This window comes from Phyllobates terribilis, unplaced genomic scaffold (assembly GCF_046119375.1).
Source record: "Phyllobates terribilis strain yellow unplaced genomic scaffold, ASM4611937v1 Scaffold_2__4_contigs__length_985480577, whole genome shotgun sequence".
In the NCBI taxonomy this organism is placed as follows: Eukaryota; Metazoa; Chordata; class Amphibia; order Anura; family Dendrobatidae; genus Phyllobates; species Phyllobates terribilis.
Window position 1 is genome coordinate 17,254,752 of NW_027362762.1, and position 26,678 is coordinate 17,281,429.

At 61.6% G+C, this 26,678-nt stretch overlaps 1 protein-coding gene across 1 annotated transcript in view; it reads right to left on the reverse strand.

Annotated features, from left to right (window-relative positions):
- Positions 1–5,529: 5,529 nt before the first annotated feature.
- Positions 5,530–26,678, reverse strand: part of LOC141248978 (ecto-ADP-ribosyltransferase 5-like) — a 186,485-nt gene continuing 165,336 nt past the window's right edge. The window contains exon 5 of the mRNA XM_073669516.1: positions 5,530–6,187. Coding sequence (XP_073525617.1) covers positions 6,099–6,187 — 89 coding nt within the window. The 3' untranslated portion in view covers positions 5,530–6,098. The remainder of the gene's footprint in view (positions 6,188–26,678) is intronic.

Sequence of the window (26,678 nt, forward strand, 5' to 3'; positions counted from 1 at the left end):
GTAACCCAGGAATGGACTAAGACTGCTAAAGACTCGGGGTAGGACAGACCCCCACCTGGTTACAGCTCCCTGTTCTTTGGTGAAATGGACACCCTTATTGCTTCAAAAACTGCACCCGGTTGCGGACACGCTGTGACTGCCCTAACGTGTTTTCCCTTATTGTATTGTTCCTGTTTATACCCTGTTATGTTTTCAAAAATATGTTTAGTCCCGGAGTACTAAATTTTACTAGGGGGGAATGTGGCACCCCAGGGGTCTGGTTACCACAGTAATAGCAATATTACGTCTGAGAGCAGGTGGGAGGTCTCCTGGTCAGGAACCCTAAGCATGCAACACTTCCTGCCCAGTCCTGGGAGGGGAAGAACTTCCCCTATATAAACTGGGGGCTGAGGCAGGGTTAGAGGAAAAAGAGGAGTCCCAGACAGAGACACAGTCTGGTCTGGAGTGGAGCAGATACAGGGAGAGCAAGATCAGGAGCTCTGTGGGAGCAGTGATAAAAGGGGTCAGAGACTGGAAGCTGTAGAGCTCGTCCTGACTGAAGAGATCTCACCGGACACGGAGTCCGAGGCTGTGGGGACTGATCCATACCCAGCAGCAGAAACCGACCGGCAGGGGATTTCAGGTCCTCTGGCCAAGAAACCCGAAGGCATGGTCACACGCAAGGGGACCAGCACCGCCGGCGTGGAGCGGAGGCTACCAGAAGGCCCCGAGTCACCGGCCATACGGGTGAGCACCACACGGTACACTCAGGGACGTGGGCTACTTCTACCCGCTTCTAGCAAGGTAGCCAGGAAGAGTACAATAGTTGGGGAGGCCTACAACTCCGCCTGGCCAGGGGAGATCCTATCTGCTCACAGACTGACCAGGCCCCGATCGCTAGCCAGTACTCCCGGGAGGGTCTACCTTTGCCACCAGTAAAGACCCTGAACTACACCGCACCGTCTCTGAGTGGTTCCTGGTGCCCGCGTGCAATTCTGCTATCTCCATCATCCACGTCTGCTGCCCTGAGGCCATACCCCTCCCGTTGGGGGTTATACTATCCACGCTGCACAACCGTACCACCGGCCTCAGCGGTCTGCCCTGCAGCGGCGGTTTCATAACCGCATTCAACGGGTGGCGTAGTCGAACTCTATAACATCTTATTCTAAGTTCTGCCACTTGGTTTGACACCCTGGGCACGGACCGGGTCACCGCCACGAGGACTACTACCCCTATCAGATCCGGCTCCGGGTATTCCCCGCATGTGCAACGCTGCCCAACATGGCCCAGGGGGCGCGTCAGTAGTAATACCATGTCTGGGAGCAAAACAGGAGTTTCCTGGTCAGGGAACACACTACATGCAACACCTCCTGCCCCAGACCAGAAAGGGGAGTATCCTGCCCTATATAACTGGATCTGGAGGCGGGGTTAGGGCAGTCTAGTGTGTGGAGTCAAGTAGGACACGAAGGAGTAAAAAGCAAGAGACTGGAGCTGGAGTTAGCTCGTCCTGGAGTCCGAGGCTGTGGGGATTACGTACCCAGCAGCAGATACCGCAGAGCAGGAGATTGCAGGTCTCCTGGCCCATCAGAAGCCCGGAGGCTCAGCCACACTAAAGGACCAGTACCACCACAGAGGAACGAGGAATACACACGGTCCGAGTTGCCAGCACGTTACACTCAGAGACGTGGGCTACAACACAGCTATAAGCGGGATAGCCAAAAAGCATAATAAGAACGGCAGGCCTACAACTCCACCTTGCAAGGGAGACTCTATGCTTCCTACCAGACCGACCAGACCCTTACTACTAGCCCGTTTGGGGCCTGTATAATTGCCACGAGTAAAGACCCTGGGACTGCACTATCTGACTCCGTGTCATTACTGACTACCTACATCATAACCACCATCATCTATACACGCTGCCCTGGAGCTACACTCTTCCTGTGGGGAGTTACACTACGCTAGCTGTTATACCACCAGCTTCAGAGGACTGTTCCGCAGCGTTGGTTCCTATTGATCGCATTCCACAGGTGGCATAGTCGGACATTATAAAAAACCTATACATAAACTACCCTTAGATTGACCACCTGGGTCACGGACCGGGTCACCGCCACGGTGACTACAACCCCCAGCATCTACAGGCCCGGCTCCGGGTACCCCACGGACCAGGGGGCGCACCACTGACCTGGAGTATCGTACTGACCTGGAGGATCGCCCTGACCTGGAGGATCGCGCTGACCTGGAGGATCGCACTGACCTGGAGGATTGCACTGACCTGGATGATGGCGTTGATCTGTAGGATGGCGCTGACCTGGAGGATCGCCCTGACCTGGAGGGTCGCCCTGACCTGGATGATCGCCCTGACCTGGAGGATCGCACTGACCTGGAGGATGGCGCTGACCTGGAGGATCACGCTGACCTGGAGGATCGCGCTGACCTGGAGGATCGCGCTGACCTGGAGGATCGCGCTGACCTGGAGGATCGCGCTGACCTGGAGGATCGCGCTGACCTGGATGATCGCGCTGACCTGGAGGATCGCACTGACCCGGAGGATCGCCTTGACCTGGAGGATCGCCCTGACCTGGAGGATCGCACTGACCTGGAGGATCGCCCTGACCTGGAGGATCGCCCTGACCTGGAGGATCGCGCTGACCTGGAGGATCGCGCTGACCTGGAGGATTGCACTGACCTGGATGATGCCGCTGATCTGGAGGATGGCGCTGACCTGGAGGATCGCCCTGACCTGGAGGGTCGCCCTGACCTGGATGATCGCCCTGACCTGGAGGATCGCACTGACCTGGAGGATCGCGCTGGCCTCGAGGATCGCACTGATCTCAAGGATCGCACTGACCTGGAGGATCGTGCTGACCTGGAGGATCGCACTGACCTGGAGGATCACCCTGACCTGGAGGATCGCGTTGACCTGGAGGATCGCGCTGACCTGGAGGATCGCGCTGACCTGGAGGATTGCACTGACCAGGAGGATCGCACTCACCAGGAGGATCACACTGACCTGGAGGATCGCGCTGATCTGGAGCATCGCGCTGACCTGGAGGATCGCGCTGACCTGGAGGATGGCGCTGACCTGGAGGATGGCGCTGACCTGGAGGGTAGTGCTGACCTGGAGGATGGCGCTGACCTGGAGGATCGCGTTGACCTGGAGGTTCGCACTGAACTGGAGGATCGCATTGTTCTGGAGGATCGAGCTGACCTGGAGGATGGCGCTGACCTGGAGGATCGCGCTGTCCTGGAGGATCGCACTGACCTGGAGGATCGCGCTGACCTGGAGAATGGAGCTGACCTGGAGGATCGCACTGTCCTGTAGGATCGCGTTGACTTGGAGGATCACGCTGACCTGGAGGATCGCGCTGACCTGGAGGATCACACTGACCAGGAGGAGCGCACTGACCTGGAGGATAGCGCTGATCTGGAGGTTCGCGCTGACCTGGAGGATCGCGCTGACCTGGAGGATCGCGCTGACCAGGAGGATCGCACTGACCAGGAGGATCGCACTGACCTGGAGGATCTCGCTGACCTGGAGGATCACACTGACCTGGAGGATCGCACTGACCTGAAGGATCGCACTGACCTGGAGGATCGCACTGACCTGGAGGATCGCACTGACCTGGAGGATCGCACTGACCTGGAGGTTCGTGCTGATCTGGAGGATCGCACTGACCAGGAGGATTGCACTGACCTGGAGGATAATGCTGATCTGGAGGTTAGCGCTGACCTGGAGGTTAGCGCTGACCTGGAGGATCGCGCTGACCTGGGGGATCGCGCTGACCTGGGGGATCGCACTGACCTGGGGGATCGCGCTGACCTGGAGGATCGCGCTGACCAGGAGGATCGCGCTGACCAGGAGGATCGCGCTGATCTGGGGGATCGTACTGACCTGGGGGATGGCGCTGACCTGGAGGATGGCGCTGACCTGGAGGATCGCACTGACCTGGAGGATCGCACTGACCTGGAGGATCGCGCTGACCAGGAGGATCGCACTGACCAGGAGGATCGCACTGACCTGGAGGATCTCGCTGACCTGGAGGATCACACTGACCTGGAGGATCACACTGACCTGGAGGATCGCACTGACCTGAAGGATCGCACTGACCTGAAGGATCGCACTGACCTGGAGGATCGCACTGACCTGGAGGATCGCACTGACCTGGAGGATCGCGCTGACCTGGAGGTTCGTGCTGATCTGGAGGATCGCACTGACCAGGAGGATTGCACTGACCTGGAGGATAATGCTGATCTGGAGGTTAGCGCTGACCTGGAGGTTAGCGCTGACCTGGAGGATCGCACTGACCTGGGGGATCGCGCTGACCTGGGGGATCGCACTGACCTGGGGGATCGCGCTGACCTGGAGGATCGCGCTGACCAGGAGGATCGCGCTGACCAGGAGGATCGCGCTGACCAGGAGGATCGCGCTGACCTGGGGGATCGTACTGACCTGGGGGATGGCGCTGACCTGGAGGATGGCGCTGACCTGGAGGATCGCACTGACCTGGAGGATCGCGCTGACCTGGAGGATGGTGCTGACCTGGAGGATGGCGCTGACCTGGAGGATTGCACTGACCTGGAGGATCGCGCTGACATGGAGGATCGCACTGACCTGGAGGATTGCGCTGACCTGGAGGATCGCGCTGACCTGGAGGATGGCGCTGACCTGGAGGATGGCGCTGACCTGGGGGATGACGCTGTCCTGGGGGATGGCGCTGACCTGGGGCATGGCGCTGACCTCAAGGACCGTGCTGACCTGGAGGATGGCGTTGACCTGGAGGATCGCACAGACCTGGAGGATGGTGCTGACCTGCAGCATCGCGCTGACCTGGAGGATCGCGCTGACATGGAGGATGGCGCTGACCTGGAGGATCGCACTGACCTGGAGGATCGCACTGACCTGGAGGATCGCACTGACCTGGAGGATGGCGCTGACCTGGAGGATCACGCTGACCTGGAGGATCACGCTGACTTGGAGGATGGCGCTGACCTGGAGGATCGCACTGACCTGGAGGATCGCGCTGACCTGGAGGATGGCGCTGACCTGGAGGATGGCGCTGACCTGGAGGATGGCGCTGACCTGGAGGATCACGCTGACCTGGAGGATGGCACTGACCTGGAGGATCACGCTGACCTGGAGGATCACGCTGACCTGGAGTTTAACGCTGACCTGGAGGATGGCGCTGACCTGGAGGATCGCGCTGACCTGGAGGATCGCGCTGACCTGGAGGATCACGCTGACCTGGAGGATCACGCTGACCTGGAGGATGGCGCTGACCTGGAGGATCACGCTGACCTGGAGTTTAACGCTGACCTGGAGGATGGCGCTGACCTGGAGGATCACGCTGACCTGGAGGATCACGCTGACCTGGAGTTTAACGCTGACCTGGAGGATGGCACTCACCTGGAGATTCGCGGTCAGGTCATCTCTACAGCACAAAGAACGCTGAACACAGTTCACCACTTCTCCACTCTTGGAAGTTTTTTTTTAATTGTTTTTCAGTAAATTATATGATAAAGTAAATGATGTCATTCAAAACTACTAATCATTACACAAAAAAACAAAAAACTCAGCCCTCACAATGATGTGGATGTAAAAATAAAAAAGTTAAGTTATTAAAAAAGTTATTTTCCTCCTTCTTGGGAGAAAGAATAAAAAGTGGACGGGGAAAAATGGAAATTGGACTTGTTCTTCAGGGGTTAAGATCAGAAGAGGGGGAAGGTGGCAGAGACATTCTGCTGCTCAGTCTTAGGCCTCGTTCACACCTCAGTTTTTTTCATGTACAAGAAAAAAGTGATTTTGGTCAGAGTTTCTTCTGAGTTTCTTTCGAGTTTTTCTTGTATGTGAAAAAAAAAAAAAGAAAAGTTTCTCCATCTTTTCCTATATAACAGTCTGTGAAATTCGGACCACCCTCTGATGGCATCCAAGTGCTGTCCGGTCTTGTCACTGGCCCATAGACCTGCAATGCTTATTTTCATCTGACACTTCTTGCTGACTGTTTCCAAAAGAGGCCTGAAGTTGTCAGCAAGGATCTGAAGAGCTCAGTTGGGAGGTTTGTCGATTACTTGAAGGGTTTGTGCCAGATACTTGCTGCGTCCAGGTACTAACGGACCAGACGTCACAATGTGAACAAGAGATACAAGAGGACGGTCAATTCACTGACTGATAGCAGTGGTCCTGACTTGCAGAAAGAGAAGAATCCTGGAGCTGTAGAAACATAAAGAGCGAGATAAATGTTAGGTCTGAATGAGGTTTACAGCTTCTGAATCCAAACATTGAAGGTTCATTCATGCAATGTTTGAATTTTCCCCTAATATGGAGCTGTTAGTGTCGGCCCCATATGTTTTTTACCTTCCTCTGGACCACCATGTTAGTCTATAGGTTGCACTTGATAAACTTGTGTCTGCCTTCTCCCCCTAAAAACGATGGCGTCCTCAGATCTACTATCTCTGCTTGCTGTCATTTATTATTATTTATATGGGATCAGACTCGGATCTGAAGCCTTGTTAAATGTTTTTGCATAAAAAATGGCAACAGGATTATGATATCTGCAAGAGCCCCATAATACCCCATAGAGCACCCCGGCCCACTGGCATCTCCCCCCCTACCTGCCCTGACAGAGGACCTGTCACTGGGGGAACAGTGGATAGAGCACCCCGGCCCACTGGCATCTCCTCCCTACCTGCCCTGACAGAGGACCTGTCACTGGGGGAACAGTGGATAGAGCACCCCGGCCCACTGGCATCTCCCCCCTACCTGCCCTGACAGAGGACCTGTCACTGGGGGAACATTGGATAGAGCACCCCGGCCCACTGGCATCTCCTCCCTACCTGCCCTGACAGAGGACCTGTCACTGGGGGAACAGTGGATAGAGCACCCCGGCCCACTGGCATCTCCCCCCTACCTGCCCTGACAGAGGACCTGTCACTGGGGGAACAGTGGATAGAGCACCCCGGCCCACTGGCATCTACCCCCTACCTGCCCTGACAGAGGACCTGTCACTGGGGGAACAGTGGATAGAGCACCCCGGCCCACTGGCATCTACCCCCTACCTGCCCTGACAGAGGACCTGTCACTGGGGGAACAGTGGATAGAGCACCCCGGCCCACTGGCATCTCCCCCCTACCTGCCCTGACAGAGGACCTGTCACTGGGGGAACAGTGGATAAAGCACCCCGGCCCACTGGCATCTCCCCCCTACCTGCCCTGACAGAGGAACTGTCACTGGGGGAACAGTGGATAGAGCACCCCGGCCCACTGGCATCTCCCCCCTACCTGTCCTGACAGAGGACCTGTCTCTGGGGGAACAGTGGATAGAGCACCCCGGCCCACTGGCATCTCCCCCCTACCTGTCCTGACAGAGGACCTGTCACTGGGGGAACAGTGGATAGAGCACCCCGGCCCACTGGCATCTCCCCCCTACCTGTCCTGACAGAGGACCTGTCACTGGGGGAACAGTGGATAGAGCACCCCGGCCCACTGGCATCTCCCCCCTACCTGCCCTGACAGAGGACCTGTCACTGGGGGAACAGTGGATAGAGCACCCCGGCCCACTGGCATCTCCCCCCTATCTGTCCTGACAGAGGACCTGTCACTGGGGGAACAGTGGATAGAGCACCCCGGCCCACTGGCATCTCCTCCCTACCTGTCCTGACAGAGGACCTGTCACTGGGGGAACAGTGGATAGAGCACCCCGGCCCACTGGCATCTCATCCCTACCTGGCCTGACAGAGGACCTGTCACTGGGGGAACAGTGGATAGAGCACCCCGGCACACTGGCATCTCCCCCCTACCTGCCCTGACAGAGGACCTGTCACTGGCGGAAGAGTGGATAGAGCACCCCGGCCCACTGGCATCTCCCCCCTAACTGCCCTGACAGAGGACCTGTCACTGGGGGAACAGTGGATAGAGCACCCCGGCCCACTGGCATCTCCCCCCTACCTGTCCTGACAGAGGACCTGTCACTAGGGAAACAGTGGATAGAGCACCCCGGCCCACTGGCATCTCCCCCCTACCTGCCCTGACAGAGGACTTGTCACTGGCGGAACAGTGGATAGAGCACCCCGGCCCAATGGCATCTCCCCCCTACCTGTCCTGACAGAGGACCTGTCACTGGGAGAACAGTGGATAGAGCACCCCGGCCCACTGGCATCTCCCCCCTATCTGTCCTGACAGAGGACCTGTCACTGGGGGAACAGTGGATAGAGCACCCCGGCCCACTGGCATCTCCTCCCTACCTGCCCTGACAGAGGACCTGTCACTGGGGGAACAGTGGATAGAGCACCCCGGCCCACTGGCATCTCCCCCCTACCTGCCCTGACAGAGGACCTGTCACTGGGGGAACATTGGATAGAGCACCCCGGCCCACTGGCATCTCCTCCCTACCTGCCCTGACAGAGGACCTGTCACTGGGGGAACAGTGGATAGAGCACCCCGGCCCACTGGCATCTCCCCCCTACCTGCCCTGACAGAGGACCTGTCACTGGGGGAACAGTGGATAGAGCACCCCGGCCCACTGGCATCTACCCCCTACCTGCCCTGACAGAGGACCTGTCACTGGGGGAACAGTGGATAGAGCACCCCGGCCCACTGGCATCTACCCCCTACCTGCCCTGACAGAGGACCTGTCACTGGGGGAACAGTGGATAGAGCACCCCGGCCCACTGGCATCTCCCCCCTACCTGCCCTGACAGAGGACCTGTCACTGGGGGAACAGTGGATAAAGCACCCCGGCCCACTGGCATCTCCCCCCTACCTGCCCTGACAGAGGACCTGTCACTGGGGGAACAGTGGATAGAGCACCCCGGCCCACTGGCATCTCCCCCCTACCTGTCCTGACAGAGGACCTGTCTCTGGGGGAACAGTGGATAGAGCACCCCGGCCCACTGGCATCTCCCCCCTACCTGTCCTGACAGAGGACCTGTCACTGGGGGAACAGTGGATAGAGCACCCCGGCCCACTGGCATCTCCCCCCTACCTGTCCTGACAGAGGACCTGTCACTGGGGGAACAGTGGATAGAGCACCCCGGCCCACTGGCATCTCCCCCCTACCTGCCCTGACAGAGGACCTGTCACTGGGGGAACAGTGGATAGAGCACCCCGGCCCACTGGCATCTCCCCCCTATCTGTCCTGACAGAGGACCTGTCACTGGGGGAACAGTGGATAGAGCACCCCGGCCCACTGGCATCTCCTCCCTACCTGTCCTGACAGAGGACCTGTCACTGGGGGAACAGTGGATAGAGCACCCCGGCCCACTGGCATCTCATCCCTACCTGCCCTGACAGAGGACCTGTCACTGGGGGAACAGTGGATAGAGCACCCCGGCCCACTGGCATCTCCTCCCTACCTGTCCTGACAGAGGACCTGTCACTGGGGGAACAGTGGATAGAGCACCCCGGCACACTGGCATCTCCCCCCTACCTGCCCTGACAGAGGACCTGTCACTGGCGGAAGAGTGGATAGAGCACCCCGGCCCACTGGCATCTCCCCCCTAACTGCCCTGACAGAGGACCTGTCACTGGGGGAACAGTGGATAGAGCACCCCGGCCCACTGGCATCTCCCCCCTACCTGCCCTGACAGAGGACCTGTCACTAGGGAAACAGTGGATAGAGCACCCCGGCCCACTGGCATCTCCCCCCTACCTGCCCTGACAGAGGAGCTGTCACTGGGGGAACAGTGGATAGAGCACCCCGGCCCACTGGCATCTCCCCCCTACCTGTCCTGACAGAGGACCTGTCACTGGGGGAAGAGTGGATAGAGCACCCCGGCCCACTGGCATCTCCCCCCTACCTGCCCTGACAGAGGACCTGTCACTGGGGGAACAGTGGATAGAGCACCCCGGCCCACTGGCATCTCCCCCCTACCTGCCCTGACAGAGGACCTGTCACTGGCGGAACAGTGGATAGAGCACCCCGGCCCAATGGCATCTCCCCCCTACCTGTCCTGACAGAGGACCTGTCACTGGGAGAACAGTGGATAGAGCACCCCGGCCCACTGGCATCTCCCCCCTACCTGCCCTGACAGAGGACCTGTCACTGGGGGAACAGTGGATAGAGCACCCCGGCCCACTGGCATCTCCCCCCTACCTGTTCTGACAGAGGACTTGTCACTGGGGGAACAGTGGATAGAGCACCCCGGCCCACTGGCATCTCCCCCCTACCTGCCCTGACAGAGGACCTGTCACTGGGGGAACAGTGGATAGAGCACCCCGGCCCACTGGCATCTCCCCCCTACCTGCCCTGACAGAGGACCTGTCACTGGGGGAACAGTGGATAGAGCACCCCGGCCCACTGGCATCTCCCCCCTACCTGCCCTGACAGAGGACCTGTCACTGGGGGAACAGTGGATAGAGCACCCCAGCCCACTGGCATCTCCCCCCTATCTGTCCTGACAGAGGACCTGTCACTGGGGGAACAGTGGATAGAGCACCCCGGCCCACTGGCATCTCCTCCCTACCTGTCCTGACAGAGGACCTGTCACTGGGGGAACAGTGGATAGAGCACCCCGGCCCACTGGCATCTCATCCCTACCTGGCCTGACAGAGGACCTGTCACTGGGGGAACAGTGGATAGAGCACCCCGGCACACTGGCATCTCCCCCCTACCTTCCCTGACAGAGGACCTGTCACTGGCGGAAGAGTGGATAGAGCACCCCGGCCCACTGGCATCTCCCCCCTAACTGCCCTGACAGAGGACCTGTCACTGGGGGAACAGTGGATAGAGCACCCCGGCCCACTGGCATCTCCCCCCTACCTGTCCTGACAGAGGACCTGTCACTAGGGAAACAGTGGATAGAGCACCCCGGCCCACTGGCATCTCCCCCCTACCTGCCCTGACAGAGGACCTGTCACTGGCGGAACAGTGGATAGAGCACCCCGGCCCAATGGCATCTCCCCCCTACCTGTCCTGACAGAGGACCTGTCACTGGGAGAACAGTGGATAGAGCACCCCGGCCCACTGGCATCTCCCCCCTAATTGTCCTGACAGAGGACCTGTCACTGGGGGAACAGTGGATAGAGCACCCCGGCCCACTGGCATCTCCTCCCTACCTGCCCTGACAGAGGACCTGTCACTGGGGGAACAGTGGATAGAGCACCCCGGCCCACTGGCATCTCCCCCCTACCTGCCCTGACAGAGGACCTGTCACTGGGGGAACATTGGATAGAGCACCCCGGCCCACTGGCATCTCCTCCCTACCTGCCCTGACAGAGGACCTGTCACTGGGGGAACAGTGGATAGAGCACCCCGGCCCACTGGCATCTCCCCCCTACCTGCCCTGACAGAGGACCTGTCACTGGGGGAACAGTGGATAGAGCACCCCGGCCCATTGGCATCTACCCCCTACCTGCCCTGACAGAGGACCTGTCACTGGGGGAACAGTGGATAGAGCACCCCGGCCCACTGGCATCTACCCCCTACCTGCCCTGACAGAGGACCTGTCACTGGGGGAACAGTGGATAGAGCACCCTGGCCCACTGGCATCTCCCCCCTACCTGCCCTGACAGAGGACCTGTCACTGGGGGAACAGTGGATAGAGCACCCCGGCCCACTGGCATCTCCCCCCTACCTGTCCTGACAGAGGACCTGTCTCTGGGGGAACAGTGGATAGAGCACCCCGGCCCACTGGCATCTCCCCCCTACCTGTCCTGACAGAGGACCTGTCTCTGGGGGAACAGTGGATAGAGCACCCCGGCCCACTGGCATCTCCCCCCTACCTGTCCTGACAGAGGACCTGTCACTGGGGGAACAGTGGATAGAGCACCCTGGCCCACTGGCATCTCCCCCCTACCTGCCCTGACAGAGGACCTGTCACTGGGGGAACAGTGGATAAAGAACCCCGGCCCACTGGCATCTCCCCCCTACCTGCCCTGACAGAGGACCTGTCACTGGGGGAACAGTGGATAGAGCACCCCGGCCCACTGGCATCTCCCCCCTACCTGTCCTGACAGAGGACCTGTCTCTGGGGGAACAGTGGATAGAGCACCCCGGCCCACTGGCATCTCCCCCCTACCTGTCCTGACAGAGGACCTGTCACTGGGGGAACAGTGGATAGAGCACCCCGGCCCACTGGCATCTCCCCCCTACCTGTCCTGACAGAGGACCTGTCACTGGGGGAACAGTGGATAGAGCACCCCGGCCCACTGGCATCTCCCCCCTACCTGCCCTGACAGAGGACCTGTCACTGGGGGAACAGTGGATAGAGCACCCCGGCCCACTGGCATCTCCCCCCTATCTGTCCTGACAGAGGACCTGTCACTGGGGGAACAGTGGATAGAGCACCCCGGCCCACTGGCATCTCATCCCTACCTGGCCTGACAGAGGACCTGTCACTGGGGGAACAGTGGATAGAGCACCCCGGCACACTGGTATCTCCCCCCTACCTGCCCTGACAGAGGACCTGTCACTGGCGGAAGAGTGGATAGAGCACCCCGGCCCACTGGCATCTCCCCCCTAACTGCCCTGACAGAGGACCTGTCACTGGGGGAACAGTGGATAGAGCAGCCCGGCCCACTGGCATCTCCCCCCTACCTGTCCTGACAGAGGACCTGTCACTAGGGAAACAGTGGATAGAGCACCCCGGCCCACTGGCATCTCCCCCCTACTTGCCCTGACAGAGGACCTGTCACTGGCAGAACAGTGGATAGAGCACCCCGGCACACTGGCATCTCCCCCCTACCTGCCCTGACAGAGGACCTGTCACTGGGGGAACAGTGGATAGAGCACCCCGGCCCAATGGCATCTCCCCCCTACCTGTCCTGACAGAGGACCTGTCACTGGGAGAACAGTGGATAGAGCACCCCGGCCCACTGGCATCTCCCCCCTACCTGCCCTGACAGAGGACCTGTCACTGGGGGAACAGTGGATAGAGCACCCCGGGCCACTGGCATCTCCCCCCTACCTGTTCTGACAGAGGACTTGTCACTGGGGGAACAGTGGATAGAGCACCCCGGCCCACTGGCATCTCCCCCCTACCTGCCCTGACAGAGGACCTGTCACTGGGGGAACAGTGGATAGAGCACCCCGGCCCACTGGCATCTCCCCCCTACCTGCCCTGACAGAGGACCTGTCACTGGGGGAACAGTGGATAGAGCACCCCGGCCCACTGGCATCTCCTCCCTACTTGTCCTGACAGAGGACCTGTCACTGGGGGAACAGTGGATAGAGCACCCCGGCACACTGGCATCTCCTCCCTACTTGTCCTGACAGAGGACCTGTCACTGGGGGAACAGTGGATAGAGCACCCCGGCCCACTGGCATCTCCTCCCTACTTGTCCTGACACAGGACCTGTCACTGGGGGAACAGTGGATAGAGCACCCCGGCCCACTGGCATCTCCCCCCCTACCTGCCCTGACAGAGGACCTGTCACTGGGGGAAGAGTGGATAGAGCACCCCGGCCCACTGGCATCTCCCCCCTACCTGTCCTGACAGAGGACCTGTCACTGGGGGAACAGTGGATAGAGCACCCCGGCCCACTGGCATCTCCCCCCTACCTGCCCTGACAGAGGACCTGTCACTGGGGGAACAGTGGATAGAGCACCCCGGCCCACTGGCATCTCCCCCCTACCTGCCCTGACAGAGGACCTGTCACTGGGGGAACAGTGGATAGAGCACCCCGGCCCACTGGCATCTCCCCCCTACCTGTCCTGACAGAGGACCTGTCACTGGGGGAACAGTGGATAGAGCACCCCGGCCCACTGGCATCTCCCCCCTACCTGCCCTGACAGAGGATCTGTCACTGGGAGAACAGTGGATAGAGCACCCTGGCCCACAGGCATCTCCTCCCTACCTGCCCTGACAGAGGACCTGTCACTGGGGGAACAGTGGATAGAGCACCCCGGCCCACTGGCATCTCCCCCCTACCTGTCCTGACAGAGGACCTGTCACTGGGGGAACAGTGGATAGAGCACCCTGGCCCACTGGCATCTCCTCCCTACCTGCCCTGACAGAGGACCTGTCACTGGGGGAACAGTGGATAGAGCACCCCGGCCCACTGGCATCTCCCCCCTACCTGCCCTGACAGAGGACCTGTCACTGGGGGAACAGTGGATAAAGCACCCCGGCCCACTGGCATCTCCCCCCATCTGCCCTGACAGAGGACCTGTCACTGGGGGAACAGTGGATAGAGCACCCCGGCCCACTGGCATCTCCCCCTACCTGCCCTGACAGAGGACCTGTCACTGGGAGAACAGTGGATAGAGCACCCCGGCCCACTGGCATCTCCTCCCTACCTGCCCTGACAGAGGACCTGTCACTGGGGGAACAGTGGATAGAGCACCCCGGCCCACTGGCATCTCCCCCCTACCTGCCCTGACAGAGGACCTGTCACTGGGAGAACAGTGGATAGAGCACCCCGGCCCACTGGCATCTCCTCCCTACCTGCCCTGACAGAGGACCTGTCACTGGGGGAACAGTGGATAGAGCACCCCGGCCTACTGGCATCTCCCCCCTACCTTCCCTGACAGAGGACCTGTCACTGGGGGAACAGTGGATAGAGCACCCCGGCCCACTGGCATCTCCCCCCTACCTGCCCTGACAGAGGACCTGTCACTGGGGGAACAGTGGATAGAGCACCCCGGCCCACTGGCATCTCCTCCCTACCTGCCCTGACAGAGGACCTGTCACTGGGGGAACAGTGGATAGAGCACCCCGGCCCACTGGCATCTCCCCCCTACCTGCCCTGAGAGAGGACCTGTCACTGGGGGAACAGTGGATAGAGCACCCCGGCCCACTGGCATCTCCCCCCTATCTGTCCTGACAGAGGACCTGTCACTGGGGGAACAGTGGATAGAGCACCCCGGCCCACTGGCATCTCCTCCCTACCTGCCCTGACAGAGGACCTGTCACTGGGGGAACAGTGGATAGAGCACCCCGGCCCACTGGCATCTCCCCCCTACCTGTCCTGACAGAGGACCTGTCACTGGGGGAACAGTGGATAGAGCACCCCGGCCCACTGGCATCTCCTCCCTACGTGCCCTGACAGAGGACCTGTCACTGGGGGAACAGTGGATAAAGCACCCCGGCCCACTGGCATCTCCTCCCTACCTGCCCTGACAGAGGACCTGTCACTGGGGGAACAGTGGATAGAGCACCCCGGCCCACTGGCATCTCCTCCCTACCTGTCCTGACAAAGGACCTCTCACTGGGAGAACAGTGGATAGAGCACCCTGGCCCACTGGCCTCTCCTCCCTACCTGCCCTGACAGAGGACCTGTCACTGGGGGAACAGTGGATAGAGAACCCCGGCCCACTGGCATCTCCCCACTACCTGCCCTGACAGAGGACCTGTCACTGGGGGAACAGTGGATAGAGCACCCCGGCCCACTGGCATCTCCCCCCCTACCTGCCCTGACAGAGGACCTGTCACTGGGGGAACAGTGGATAGAGCACCCCGGCCCACTGGCATCTCCCCTCTACCTGCCCTGACAGAGGACCTGTCACTGGGGGAACAGTGGATAGAGCACCCCGGCCCACTGGCATCTCCCCCCTACCTGTCCTGACAGAGGACCTGTCACTGGGGGAACAGTGGATAGAGCACCCCGGCCCACTGGCATCTCCCCCCTACCTGCCCTGACAGAGGACCTGTCACTGGGGGAACAGGGGATAGAGCACCCCGGCCCACTGGCATCTCCCCCCTACCTGCCCTGACAGAGGACCTGTCACTGGGAGAACAGTGGATAGAGCACCGTGGCCCACTGGCATCTCCTCCCTACCTGCCCTGACAGAGGACCTGTCACTGGGGGAACAGTGGATAGAGCACCCCGGCCCACTGGCATCTCCGCCCATCTGCCCTGACAGAGGACCTGTCACTGGGAGAACAGTGGATAGAGCACCCCGGCCCACTGGCATCTCCTCCCTACCTGCCCTGACAGAGGACCTGTCACTGGGGGAACAGTGGATAGAGCACCCCGGCCCACCGGCATCTCCCCCCTACCTGTCCTGACAGAGGACCTGTCACTTGGGGAACAGTGGATAGAGCACCCCGGCCCACTGGCATCTCCTCCCTACCTGCCCTGACAGAGGACCTGTCACTGGGGGAACAGTGGATAGAGCACCCCGGCCCACTGGCATCTCCCCCCTACCTGCCCTGACAGAGGACCTGTCACTGGGGGAACAGTGGATAGAGCACCCCGGCCCACTGGCATCTCCCCCCTACCTGCCCTGACAGAGGACCTGTCACTGGGGGAACAGTGGATAGAGTACCCCGGCCCACTGGCATCTCCCCCCTACCTGCCCTGACAGAGGACCGGTCACTGGGGGAACAGTGGATAGAGCACCCCGGCCCACTGGCATCTCCCCCCTACCTGCCCTGACAGAGGACCTGTCACTGGGGGAACAGTGGATAGAGCACCCCGGCCCACTGGCATCTCCTCCCTACCTGCCCTGACAGAGGACCTGTCACTGGGGGAACAGTGGATAGAGCACCCCGGCCCACTGGCATCTCCCCCCTACCTGCCCTGACAGAGGACCTGTCACTGGGGGAACAGTGGATAGAGCACCCCGGCCCACTGGCATCTCCCCCCTACCTGCCCTGACAGGGGACCTGTCACTGGGGGAACAGTGGATAGAGCACCCCGGCCCACTGGCATCTCCCCCCTACCTGCCCTGACAGAGGACCTGTCACTGGGGGAACAGTGGATAGAGCACCCCGGCCCACTGGCATCTCCTCCCTACCTGCCCTGACAGAGGACCTGTCACAGGGGGAACAGTGGATAGAGCACCCCGGCACATTGGCATCTCCCCCCTACCTGCCCTGACAGAGGACCTGTCACTGGGGGAACAGTGGATAGAGCACCCCGGCACATTGGCATCTCCCCCCTACCTGCCCTGACAGAGGACCTGTCACTGGGGGAACAGTGGATAGAGCACCCCGGCCCACTGGCATCTCCCCCCTACCTGCCCTGACAGAGGACCTGTCACTGGGGGAACAGTGGATAGAGCACCCGGCCCTCTGGCATCTCCCCCCTATCTGTCCTAACAGAGGACCTGTCACTGGGGGAACAGTGGATAGAGCACCCCGGCACATTGGCATCTCCCCCCTACCTGCCCTGACAGAGGACCTGTCACTGGGGGAACAGTGGATAGAGCACCCCGGCCCACTGGCATCTCCCCCCTACCTGCCCTGACAGAGGACCTGTCACTGGGGGAACAGTGGATAGAGCACCCCGGCCCACTGGCATCTCCCCCCTACCTGTCCTGACAGAGGACCTGTCACTGGGGGAACAGTGGATAGAGCACCCCGGCCCACTGGCATCTCCCCCCTACCTGCCCTGACAGAGGACCTGTCACTGGGGGAACAGTGGATAGAGCACCCCGGCCCACTGGCATCTCCCCCCTACCTGCCCTGACAGAGGACCTGTCACTGGGGGAACAGTGGATAGAGCACCTCGGCCCACTGGCATCTCCCCCCCTACCTGTCCTGACAGAGGACCTGTCACTGGGGGAACAGTGGATAGAGCACCCCGGCCCACTGGCATCTCCCCCCTACCTGCCCTGACAGAGGACCTGTCACTGGGGGAACAGTGGATAGAGCACCCCGGCCCACTGGCATCTCCCCCCTACCTGCCCTGACAGAGGACCTGTCACTGAGGGAACAGTGGATAGAGCACCCCGGCCCACTGGCATCTCCCCCCTACCTGTCCTGACAGAGGACCTGTCACTGGGGGAACAGTGGATAGAGCACCCCGGCCCACTGGCAACTCCCCCCTACCTGCCCTGACAGAGGACCTGTCACTGGGAGAACAGTGGATAGAGCACCCCGGCCCACTGGCATCTCCCCCCTACCTGCCCTGACAGAGGACCTGTCACTGGGGGAACAGTGGATAGAGCACCCCGGCCCACTGGCATCTCCCCCCTACCTGCCCTGACAGAGGACCTGTCACTGGGGGAACAGTGGATAGAGCACCCCGGCCCACTGGCATCTCCCCCCTACCTGTCCTGACAGAGGACCTGTCACTGGGGGAACAGTGGATAGAGCACCCCGGCCCACTGGCATCTCCCCCCTACCTGCCCTGACAGAGGACCTGTCACTGGCGGAACAGTGGATAGAGCACCCCGGCCCACTGGCATCTACCCCCTACCTGCCCTGACAGAGGACCTGTCACTGGGGGAACAGTGGATAGAGCACCCCGGCCCACTGGCATCTCCCCCCTACCTGCCCTGACAGAGGACCTGTCACTGGGGGAACAGTGGATAGAGCACCCCGGCCCACTGGCATCTCCCCCCTACCTGCCCTGACAGAGGACCTGTCACTGGGGGAACAGTGGATAGAGCACCCCGGCCCACTGGCATCTCCTCCCTACCTGTCCTGACAGAGGACCTGTCACTGGGGGAACAGTGGATAGAGCACCCCGGCCCACTGGCATCTCCCCCCTACCTGCCCTGACAGAGGACCTGTCACTGGGGGAACAGTGGATAGAGCACCCCGGCACACTGGCATCTCCTCCCTACCTGTCCTGACAGAGGACCTGTCACTGGGGGAACAGTGGATAGAGCACCCCGGCCCACTGGCATCTCCCCCCTACCTGCCCTGACAGAGGACCTGTCACTGGCGGAACAGTGGATAGAGCACCCCGGCCCACCGGCATCTACCCCCTACCTGCCCTGACAGAGGACCTGTCACTGGGGGAACAGTGGATAGAGCACCCCGGCCCACTGGCATCTCCCCCCTACCTGCCCTGACAGAGGACCTGTCATTGGGGGAACAGTGGATAGAGCACCCCGGCCCACTGGCATCTCCCCCCTACCTGTCCTGACAGAGGACCTGTCACTGGGGGAACAGTGGATAGAGCACCCCGGCCCACTGGCATCTCCCCCCTACCTGCCCTGACAGAGGACCTGTCACTGGGGGAACAGTGGATAGAGCACCCCGGCCCACTGGCATCTCCTCCCTACCTGCCCTGACAGAGGACCTGTCACTGGGGGAACAGTGGATAGAGCACCCCGGCCCACTGGCATCTCCCCCCTACCTGTCCTGACAGAGGACCTGTCACTGGGGGAACAGTGGATAGAGCACCCCGGCCCACTGGCATCTCCCCCCCTACCTGTCCTGACAGAGGACCTGTCACTGGGGGAACAGTGGATAGAGCACCCCGGCCCACTGGCATCTCCTCCCTACCTGCCCTGTCAGAGGACCTGTCACTGGGGGAACAGTGGATAGAGCACCCCGGCCCACTGGCATCTCCCCCCTACCTGCCCTGACAGAGGACCTTTCACTGGGGGAACAGTGGATAGAGCACCCCGGCCCACTGGCATCTCCCCCCTAACTGCCCTGACAGAGGACCTGTCACTGGGGGAACAGTGCATAGAGCACCCCGGCCCACTGGCATCTCCCCCCTACCTGTCCTGACAGAGGACCTGTCACTGGGGGAACAGTGGATAGAGCACCCCGGCCCACTGGCATCTCCCCCCTACCTGCCCTGACAGAGGACCTGTCACTGGGGGAACAGTGGATAGAGCACCCCGGCCCACTGGCATCTCCTCCCTACCTGCCCTGTCAGAGGACCTGTCACTGGGGGAACAGTGGATAGAGCACCCCGGCCCACTGGCATCTCCCCCCTACCTGCCCTGACAGAGGACCTGTCACTGGGGGAACAGTGGATAGAGCACCCCGGCCCACTGGCATCTCCCCCCTACCTGCCCTGACAGAGGACCTGTCACTGGGGGAACAGTGGATAGAGCACCCCGGCCCACTGGCATCTCCCCCCTACCTGTCCTGACAGAGGACCTGTCACTGGGGGAACAGTGGATAGAGCACCCCGGCCCACTGGCATCTCCCCCCTACCTGCCCTGACAGAGGACCTGTCACTGGGGGAACAGTGGATAGAGCACCCCGGCACACTGGTATCTCCCCCCTACCTGCCCTGACAGAGGACCTGTCACTGGGGGAACAGTGGATAGAGCACCCCGGCCCACTGGCATCTCCCCCCCTACCTGTCCTGACAGAGGACCTGTCACTGGGGGAACAGTGGATAGAGCACCCCGGCCCACTGGCATCTCCACCCTACCTGTCCTGACAGAGGACCTGTCACTGGGAGAACAGTGGATAGAGCACCCCGGCCCACTGGCATCTCCTCCCTACCTGCCCTGACAGAGGACCTGTCACTGGGGGAACAGTGGATAGAGCACCCCGGCCCACTGGCATCTCCCCCCTACCTGTCCTGACAGAGGACCTGTCACTGGGAGAACAGTGGATAGAGCACCCCGGCCCACTGGCATCTCCCCCCTACCTGCCCTGACAGAGGACCTGTCACTGGGGGAACAGTGGATAGAGCACCCCGGCCCACTGGCATCTCCCCCCTACCTGCCCTGACAGAGGACCTGTCACTGGGGGAACAGTGGATAGAGCACCCCGGCCCAATGGCATCTCCTCCCTACCTGCCCTGACAGAGGACCTGTCACTGGGGGAACAGTGGATAGAGCACCCCGGCCCACTGGCATCTCCCCCCTACCTGCCCTGACAGAGGACCTGTCACTGGGGGAACAGTGGATAGAGCACCCCGGCCCACTGGCATCTCCCCCCTACCTGCCCTGACAGAGGACCTGTCACTGGGGGAACAGTGGATAGAGCACCCCGGCCCAATGGCATCTCCTCCCTACCTGCCCTGACAGAGGACCTGTCACTGGGGGAACAGTGGATAGAGCACCCCGGCCCACTGGCATCTCCCCCCTACCTGTCCTGACAGAGGACCTGTCACTGGGAGAACAGTGGATAGAGCACCCCGGCCCACTGGCATCTCCCCCCTACCTGCCCTGACAGAGGACCTGTCACTGGGGGAACAGTGGATAGAGCACCCCGGCCCACTGGCATCTCCCCCCTACCTGCCCTGACAGAGGACCTGTCACTGGGGGAACAGTGGATAGAGCACCCCTTCCCATTGGCATCTCCTCCCTACCTGGCCTGACAGAGGACCTGTCACTGGGGGAACAGTGGATAGAGCACCCCGGCCCATTGGCATCTCCTCCCTACCTGCCCTGACAGAGGACCTGTCACTGGCGGAACAGTGGATAGAGCACCCCGGCCCACTGGCATCTCCTCCCTACCTGCCCTGACAGAGGACCTGTCACTGGGGGAACAGTGGATAGAGCACCGCGGCCCACTGGCATCTCCTCCCTACCTGTCCTGACAGAGGACCTGTCACTGGGGGAACAGTGGATAGAGCATGCCGGCCCACTGGCATCTCCTCCCTACCTGCCCTGACAGAGGAACTGTCACTGGGGGAACAGTGGATAGAGCACCCCGGCCCAATGGCATCTCCCCCCTACCTGCCCTGACAGAGGAACTGTCACTGGGGGAACAGTGGATAGAGCACCCCGGCCCACTGGCATCTCCCCCCTACCTGCCCTGACAGAGGACCTGTCACTGGGGGAACAGTGGATAGAGCACCCCGGCCCACTGGCATCTCCCCCCTACCTGCCCTGACAGATGACCTGTCACTGGGGGAACAGTGGATAGAGTACCCCAGCCCACTGAGATCTCCCCCCTACCTGCCCTGACAGAGGACCTGTCACTGGGGGAACAGTGGATAGAGCACCCCGGCCCACTGGCATCTCCTCCCTACCTGCCCTGACAGAGGACCTGTCACTGGGGGAACAGTGGATAGAGCACCCCGGCCCACTGGCATCTCCCCCCTACCTACCCTGACAGAGGACCTGTCACTGGGGGAACAGTGGATAGAGCACCCCGGCCCACTGGCATCTCCCCCCTACCTACCCTGACAGAGGACCTGTCACTGGGGGAACAGTGGATAGAGCACCCCGGCCCACTGGCGTCTCCCCCCTACCTGCCCTGACAGAGGACCTGTCACTGGGGGAAAAGTGGATAGAGCACCCCGGCCCACTGGCATCTCCCCCCTACCTGCCCTGACAGAGGACCTGTCACTGGGGGAACAGTGGATAGAGCACCCCGGCCCACTGGCATCTCCACCCTACCTGTCCTGACAGAGGACCTGTCACTGGGAGAACAGTGGATAGAGCACCCCGGCCCACTGGCATCTCCTCCCTACCTGCCCTGACAGAGGACCTGTCACTGGGGGAACAGTGGATAGAGCACCCCGGCCCACTGGCATCTCCCCCCTACCTGTCCTGACAGAGGACCTGTCACTGGGAGAACAGTGGATAGAGCACCCCGGCCCACTGGCATCTCCCCACTACCTGCCCTGACAGAGGACCTGTCACTGGGGGAACAGTGGATAGAGCACCCCGGCCCACTGGCATCTCCCCCCTACCTGCCCTGACAGAGGACCTGTCACTGGGGGAACAGTGGATAGAGCACCCCGGCCCATTGGCATCTCCTCCCTACCTGCCCTGACAGAGGACCTGTCACTGGGGGAACAGTGGATAGAGCACCCCGGCCCACTGGCATCTCCCCCCTACCTACCCTGACAGAGGACCTGTCACTGGGGGAACAGTGGATAGAGCACCCCGGCCCACTGGCATCTCCCCCCCTACCTGTCCTGACAGAGGACCTGTCACTGGGGGAACAGTGGATAGAGCACCCCGGCCCACTGGCATCTCCCACCTACCTGCCCTGACAGAGGACCTGTCACTGGGGGAACAGGGGATAGAGCACCCCGGCCCACTGGCATCTCCTCCCTACCTGTCCTGACAGAGGACCTGTCACTGGGGGAACAGTGGATAGAGCACCCCGGCCCACTGGCATCTCCCCCCTACCTGCCCTGACAGAGGACCTGTCACTGGGGGAACAGTGGATAGAGCACCCCGGCCCACTGGCATCTCCCCCCTACCTGCCCTGACAGGGGACCAGTCACTGGGGGAACAGTGGATAGAGCACCCCGGCCCACTGGCATCTCCTCCCTACCTGCCCTGACAGAGGACCTGTCACTGGGGGAACAGTGGATAGAGCACCCCGACACATTGGCATCTCCCCCCTACCTGCCCTGACAGAGGACCTGTCACTGGGGGAACAGTGGATAGAGCACCCTGGCACATTGGCATCTCCCCCCTACCTGCCCTGACAGAGGACCTGTCACTGGGGGAACAGTGGATAGAGCACCCCGGCCCACTGGCATCTCCCCCCTACCTGCCCTGACAGAGGACCTGTCACTGGGGGAACAGTGGATAGAGCACCCGGCCCACTGGCATCTCCCCCCTATCTGTCCTGACAGAGGACCTGTCACTGGGGGAACAGTGGATAGAGCACCCCGGCACATTGGCATCTCCCCCCTACCTGCCCTGACAGAGGACCTGTCACTGGGGGAACAGTGGATAGAGCACCCCGGCCCACTGGCATCTCCCCCCTACCTGCCCTGACAGAGGACCTGTCACTGGGGGAACAGTGGATAGAGCACCCCGGCCCACTGGCATCTCCCCCCTACCTGTCCTGACAGAGGACCTGTCACTGGGGGAACAGTGGATAGAGCAACCCGGCCCACTGGCATCTCCCCCCTACCTGCCCTGACAGAGGACCTGTCACTGGGGGAACAGTGGATAGAGTACCCCGGCCCACTGGCATCTCCCCCCTACCTGCCCTGACAGAGGACCTGTCACTGGGGGAACAGTGGATAGAGCACCCCGGCCCACTGGCATCTCCCCCCCTACCTGTCCTGACAGAGGACCTGTCACTGGGGGAACAGTGGATAGAGCACCCCGGCCCACTGGCATCTCCCCCCTACCTGCCCTGACAGAGGACCTGTCACTGGGGGAACAGTGGATAGAGCACCCCGGCCCACTGGCATCTCCCCCCTACCTGCCCTGACAGAGGACCTGTCACTGAGGGAACAGTGGATAGAGCACCCCGGCCCACTGGCATCTCCCCCCTACCTGTCCTGACAGAGGACCTGTCACTGGGAGAACAGTGGATAGAGCACCCCGGCCCACTGGCATCTCCCCCCTACCTGCCCTGACAGAGGACCTGTCACTGGGGGAACAGTGGATAGAGCACCCCGGCCCACTGGCATCTCCCCCCTACCTGCCCTGACAGAGGACCTGTCACTGGGGGAACAGTGGATAGAGCACCCCGGCCCAATGGCATCTCCTCCCTACCTGCCCTGACAGAGGACCTGTCACTGGGGGAACAGTGGATAGAGCACCCCGGCCCACTGGCATCTCCCCCCTACCTGTCCTGACAGAGGACCTGTCACTGGGAGAACAGTGGATAGAGCACCCCGGCCCACTGGCATCTCCCCCCTACCTGCCCTGACAGAGGACCTGTCACTGGGGGAACAGTGGCTAGAGCACCCCGGCCCACTGGCATCTCCTCCCTACCTGCCCTGACAGAGGACCTGTCACTGGGGGAACAGTGGCTAGAGCACCCCGGCCCACTGGCATCTCCTCCCTACCTGCCCTGACAGAGGACCTGTCACTGGCGGAACAGTGGATAGAGCACCCCGGCCCACTGGCATCTCCTCCCTACCTGCCCTGACAGAGGACCTGTCACTGGGGGAACAGTGGATAGAGCACCGCGGCCCACTGGCATCTCCTCCCTACCTGTCCTGACAGAGGACCTGTCACTGGGGGAACAGTGGATAGAGCATCCCGGCCCACTGGCATCTCCTCCCTACCTGCCCTGACAGAGGACCTGTCACTGGGGGAACAGTGGATAGAGCACCCCGGCCCACTGGCATCTCCCCCCTACCTGCCCTGACAGAGGAACTGTCACTGGGGGAACAGTGGATAGAGCACCCCGGCCCACTGGCATCTCCCCCCTACCTGCCCTGACAGAGGACCTGTCACTGGGGGAACAGTGGATAGAGCACCCCGGCCCACTGGCATCTCCCCCCTACCTGCCCTGACAGATGACCTGTCACTGGGGGAACAGTGGATAGAGTACCCCAGCCCACTGGGATCTCCCCCCTACCTGCCCTGACAGAGGACCTGTCACTGGGGGAACAGTGGATAGAGCACCCCGGCCCACTGGCATCTCCTCCCTACCTGCCCTGACAGAGGACCTGTCACTGGGGGAACAGTGGATAGAGCACCCCGGCCCACTGGCATCTCCCCCCTACCTACCCTGACAGAGGACCTGTCACTGGGGGAACAGTGCATAGAGCACCCCGGCCCACTGGCATCTCCCCCCTACCTGTCCTGACAGAGGACCTGTCACTGGGGGAACAGTGGATAGAGCACCCCGGCCCACTGGCATCTCCCCCCTACCTGCCCTGACAGAGGACCTGTCACTGGGGGAACAGTGGATAGAGCACCCCGGCCCACTGGCATCTCCTCCCTACCTGCCCTGTCAGAGGACCTGTCACTGGGGGAACAGTGGATAGAGCACCCCGGCCCACTGGCATCTCCCCCCTACCTGCCCTGACAGAGGACCTGTCACTGGGGGAACAGTGGATAGAGCACCCCGGCCCACTGGCATCTCCCCCCTACCTGCCCTGACAGAGGACCTGTCACTGGGGGAACAGTGCATAGAGCACCCCGGCGCACTGGCATCTCCCCCCTACCTGTCCTGACAGAGGACCTGTCACTGGGGGAACAGTGGATAGAGCACCCCGGCCCACTGGCATCTGCCCCCTACCTGCCCTGACAGAGGACCTGTCACTGGGGGAACAGTGGATAGAGCACCCCGGCACACTGGTATCTCCCCCCTACCTGCCCTGACAGAGGACCTGTCACTGGGGGAACAGTGGATAGAGCACCCCGGCCCACTGGCATCTCCCCCTTTACCTGTCCTGACAGAGGACCTGTCACTGGGGGAACAGTGGATAGAGCACCCCGGCCCACTGGCATCTCCACCCTACCTGTCCTGACAGAGGACCTGTCACTGGGAGAACAGTGGATAGAGCACCCCGGCCCACTGGCATCTCCTCCCTACCTGCCCTGACAGAGGACCTGTCACTGGGGGAACAGTGGATAGAGCACCCCGGCCCACTGGCATCTCCCCCCTACCTGTCCTGACAGAGGACCTGTCACTGGGAGAACAGTGGATAGAGCACCCCGGCCCACTGGCATCTCCCCCCTACCTGCCCTGACAGAGGACCTGTCACTGGGGGAACAGTGGATAGAGCACCCCGGCCCACTGGCATCTCCCCCCTACCTGCCCTGACAGAGGACCTGTCACTGGGGGAACAGTGGATAGAGCACCCCGGCCCAATGGCATCTCCTCCCTACCTGCCCTGACAGAGGACCTGTCACTGGGGGAACAGTGGATAGAGCACCCCGGCCCACTGGCATCTCCCCCCTACCTGTCCTGACAGAGGACCTGTCACTGGGAGAACAGTGGATAGAGCACCCCGGCCCACTGGCATCTCCCCCCTACCTGCCCTGACAGAGGACCTGTCACTGGGGGAACAGTGGCTAGAGCACCCCGGCCCACTGGCATCTCCTCCCTACCTGCCCTGACAGAGGACCTGTCACTGGGGGAACAGTGGCTAGAGCACCCCGGCCCACTGGCATCTCCTCCCTACCTGCCCTGACAGAGGACCTGTCACTGGCGGAACAGTGGATAGAGCACCCCGGCCCACTGGCATCTCCTCCCTACCTGCCCTGACAGAGGACCTGTCACTGGGGGAACAGTGGATAGAGCACCGCGGCCCACTGGCATCTCCTCCCTACCTGTCCTGACAGAGGACCTGTCACTGGGGGAACAGTGGATAGAGCATCCCGGCCCACTGGCATCTCCTCCCTACCTGCCCTGACAGAGGACCTGTCACTGGGGGAACAGTGGATAGAGCACCCCGGCCCACTGGCATCTCCCCCCTACCTGCCCTGACAGAGGAACTGTCACTGGGGGAAC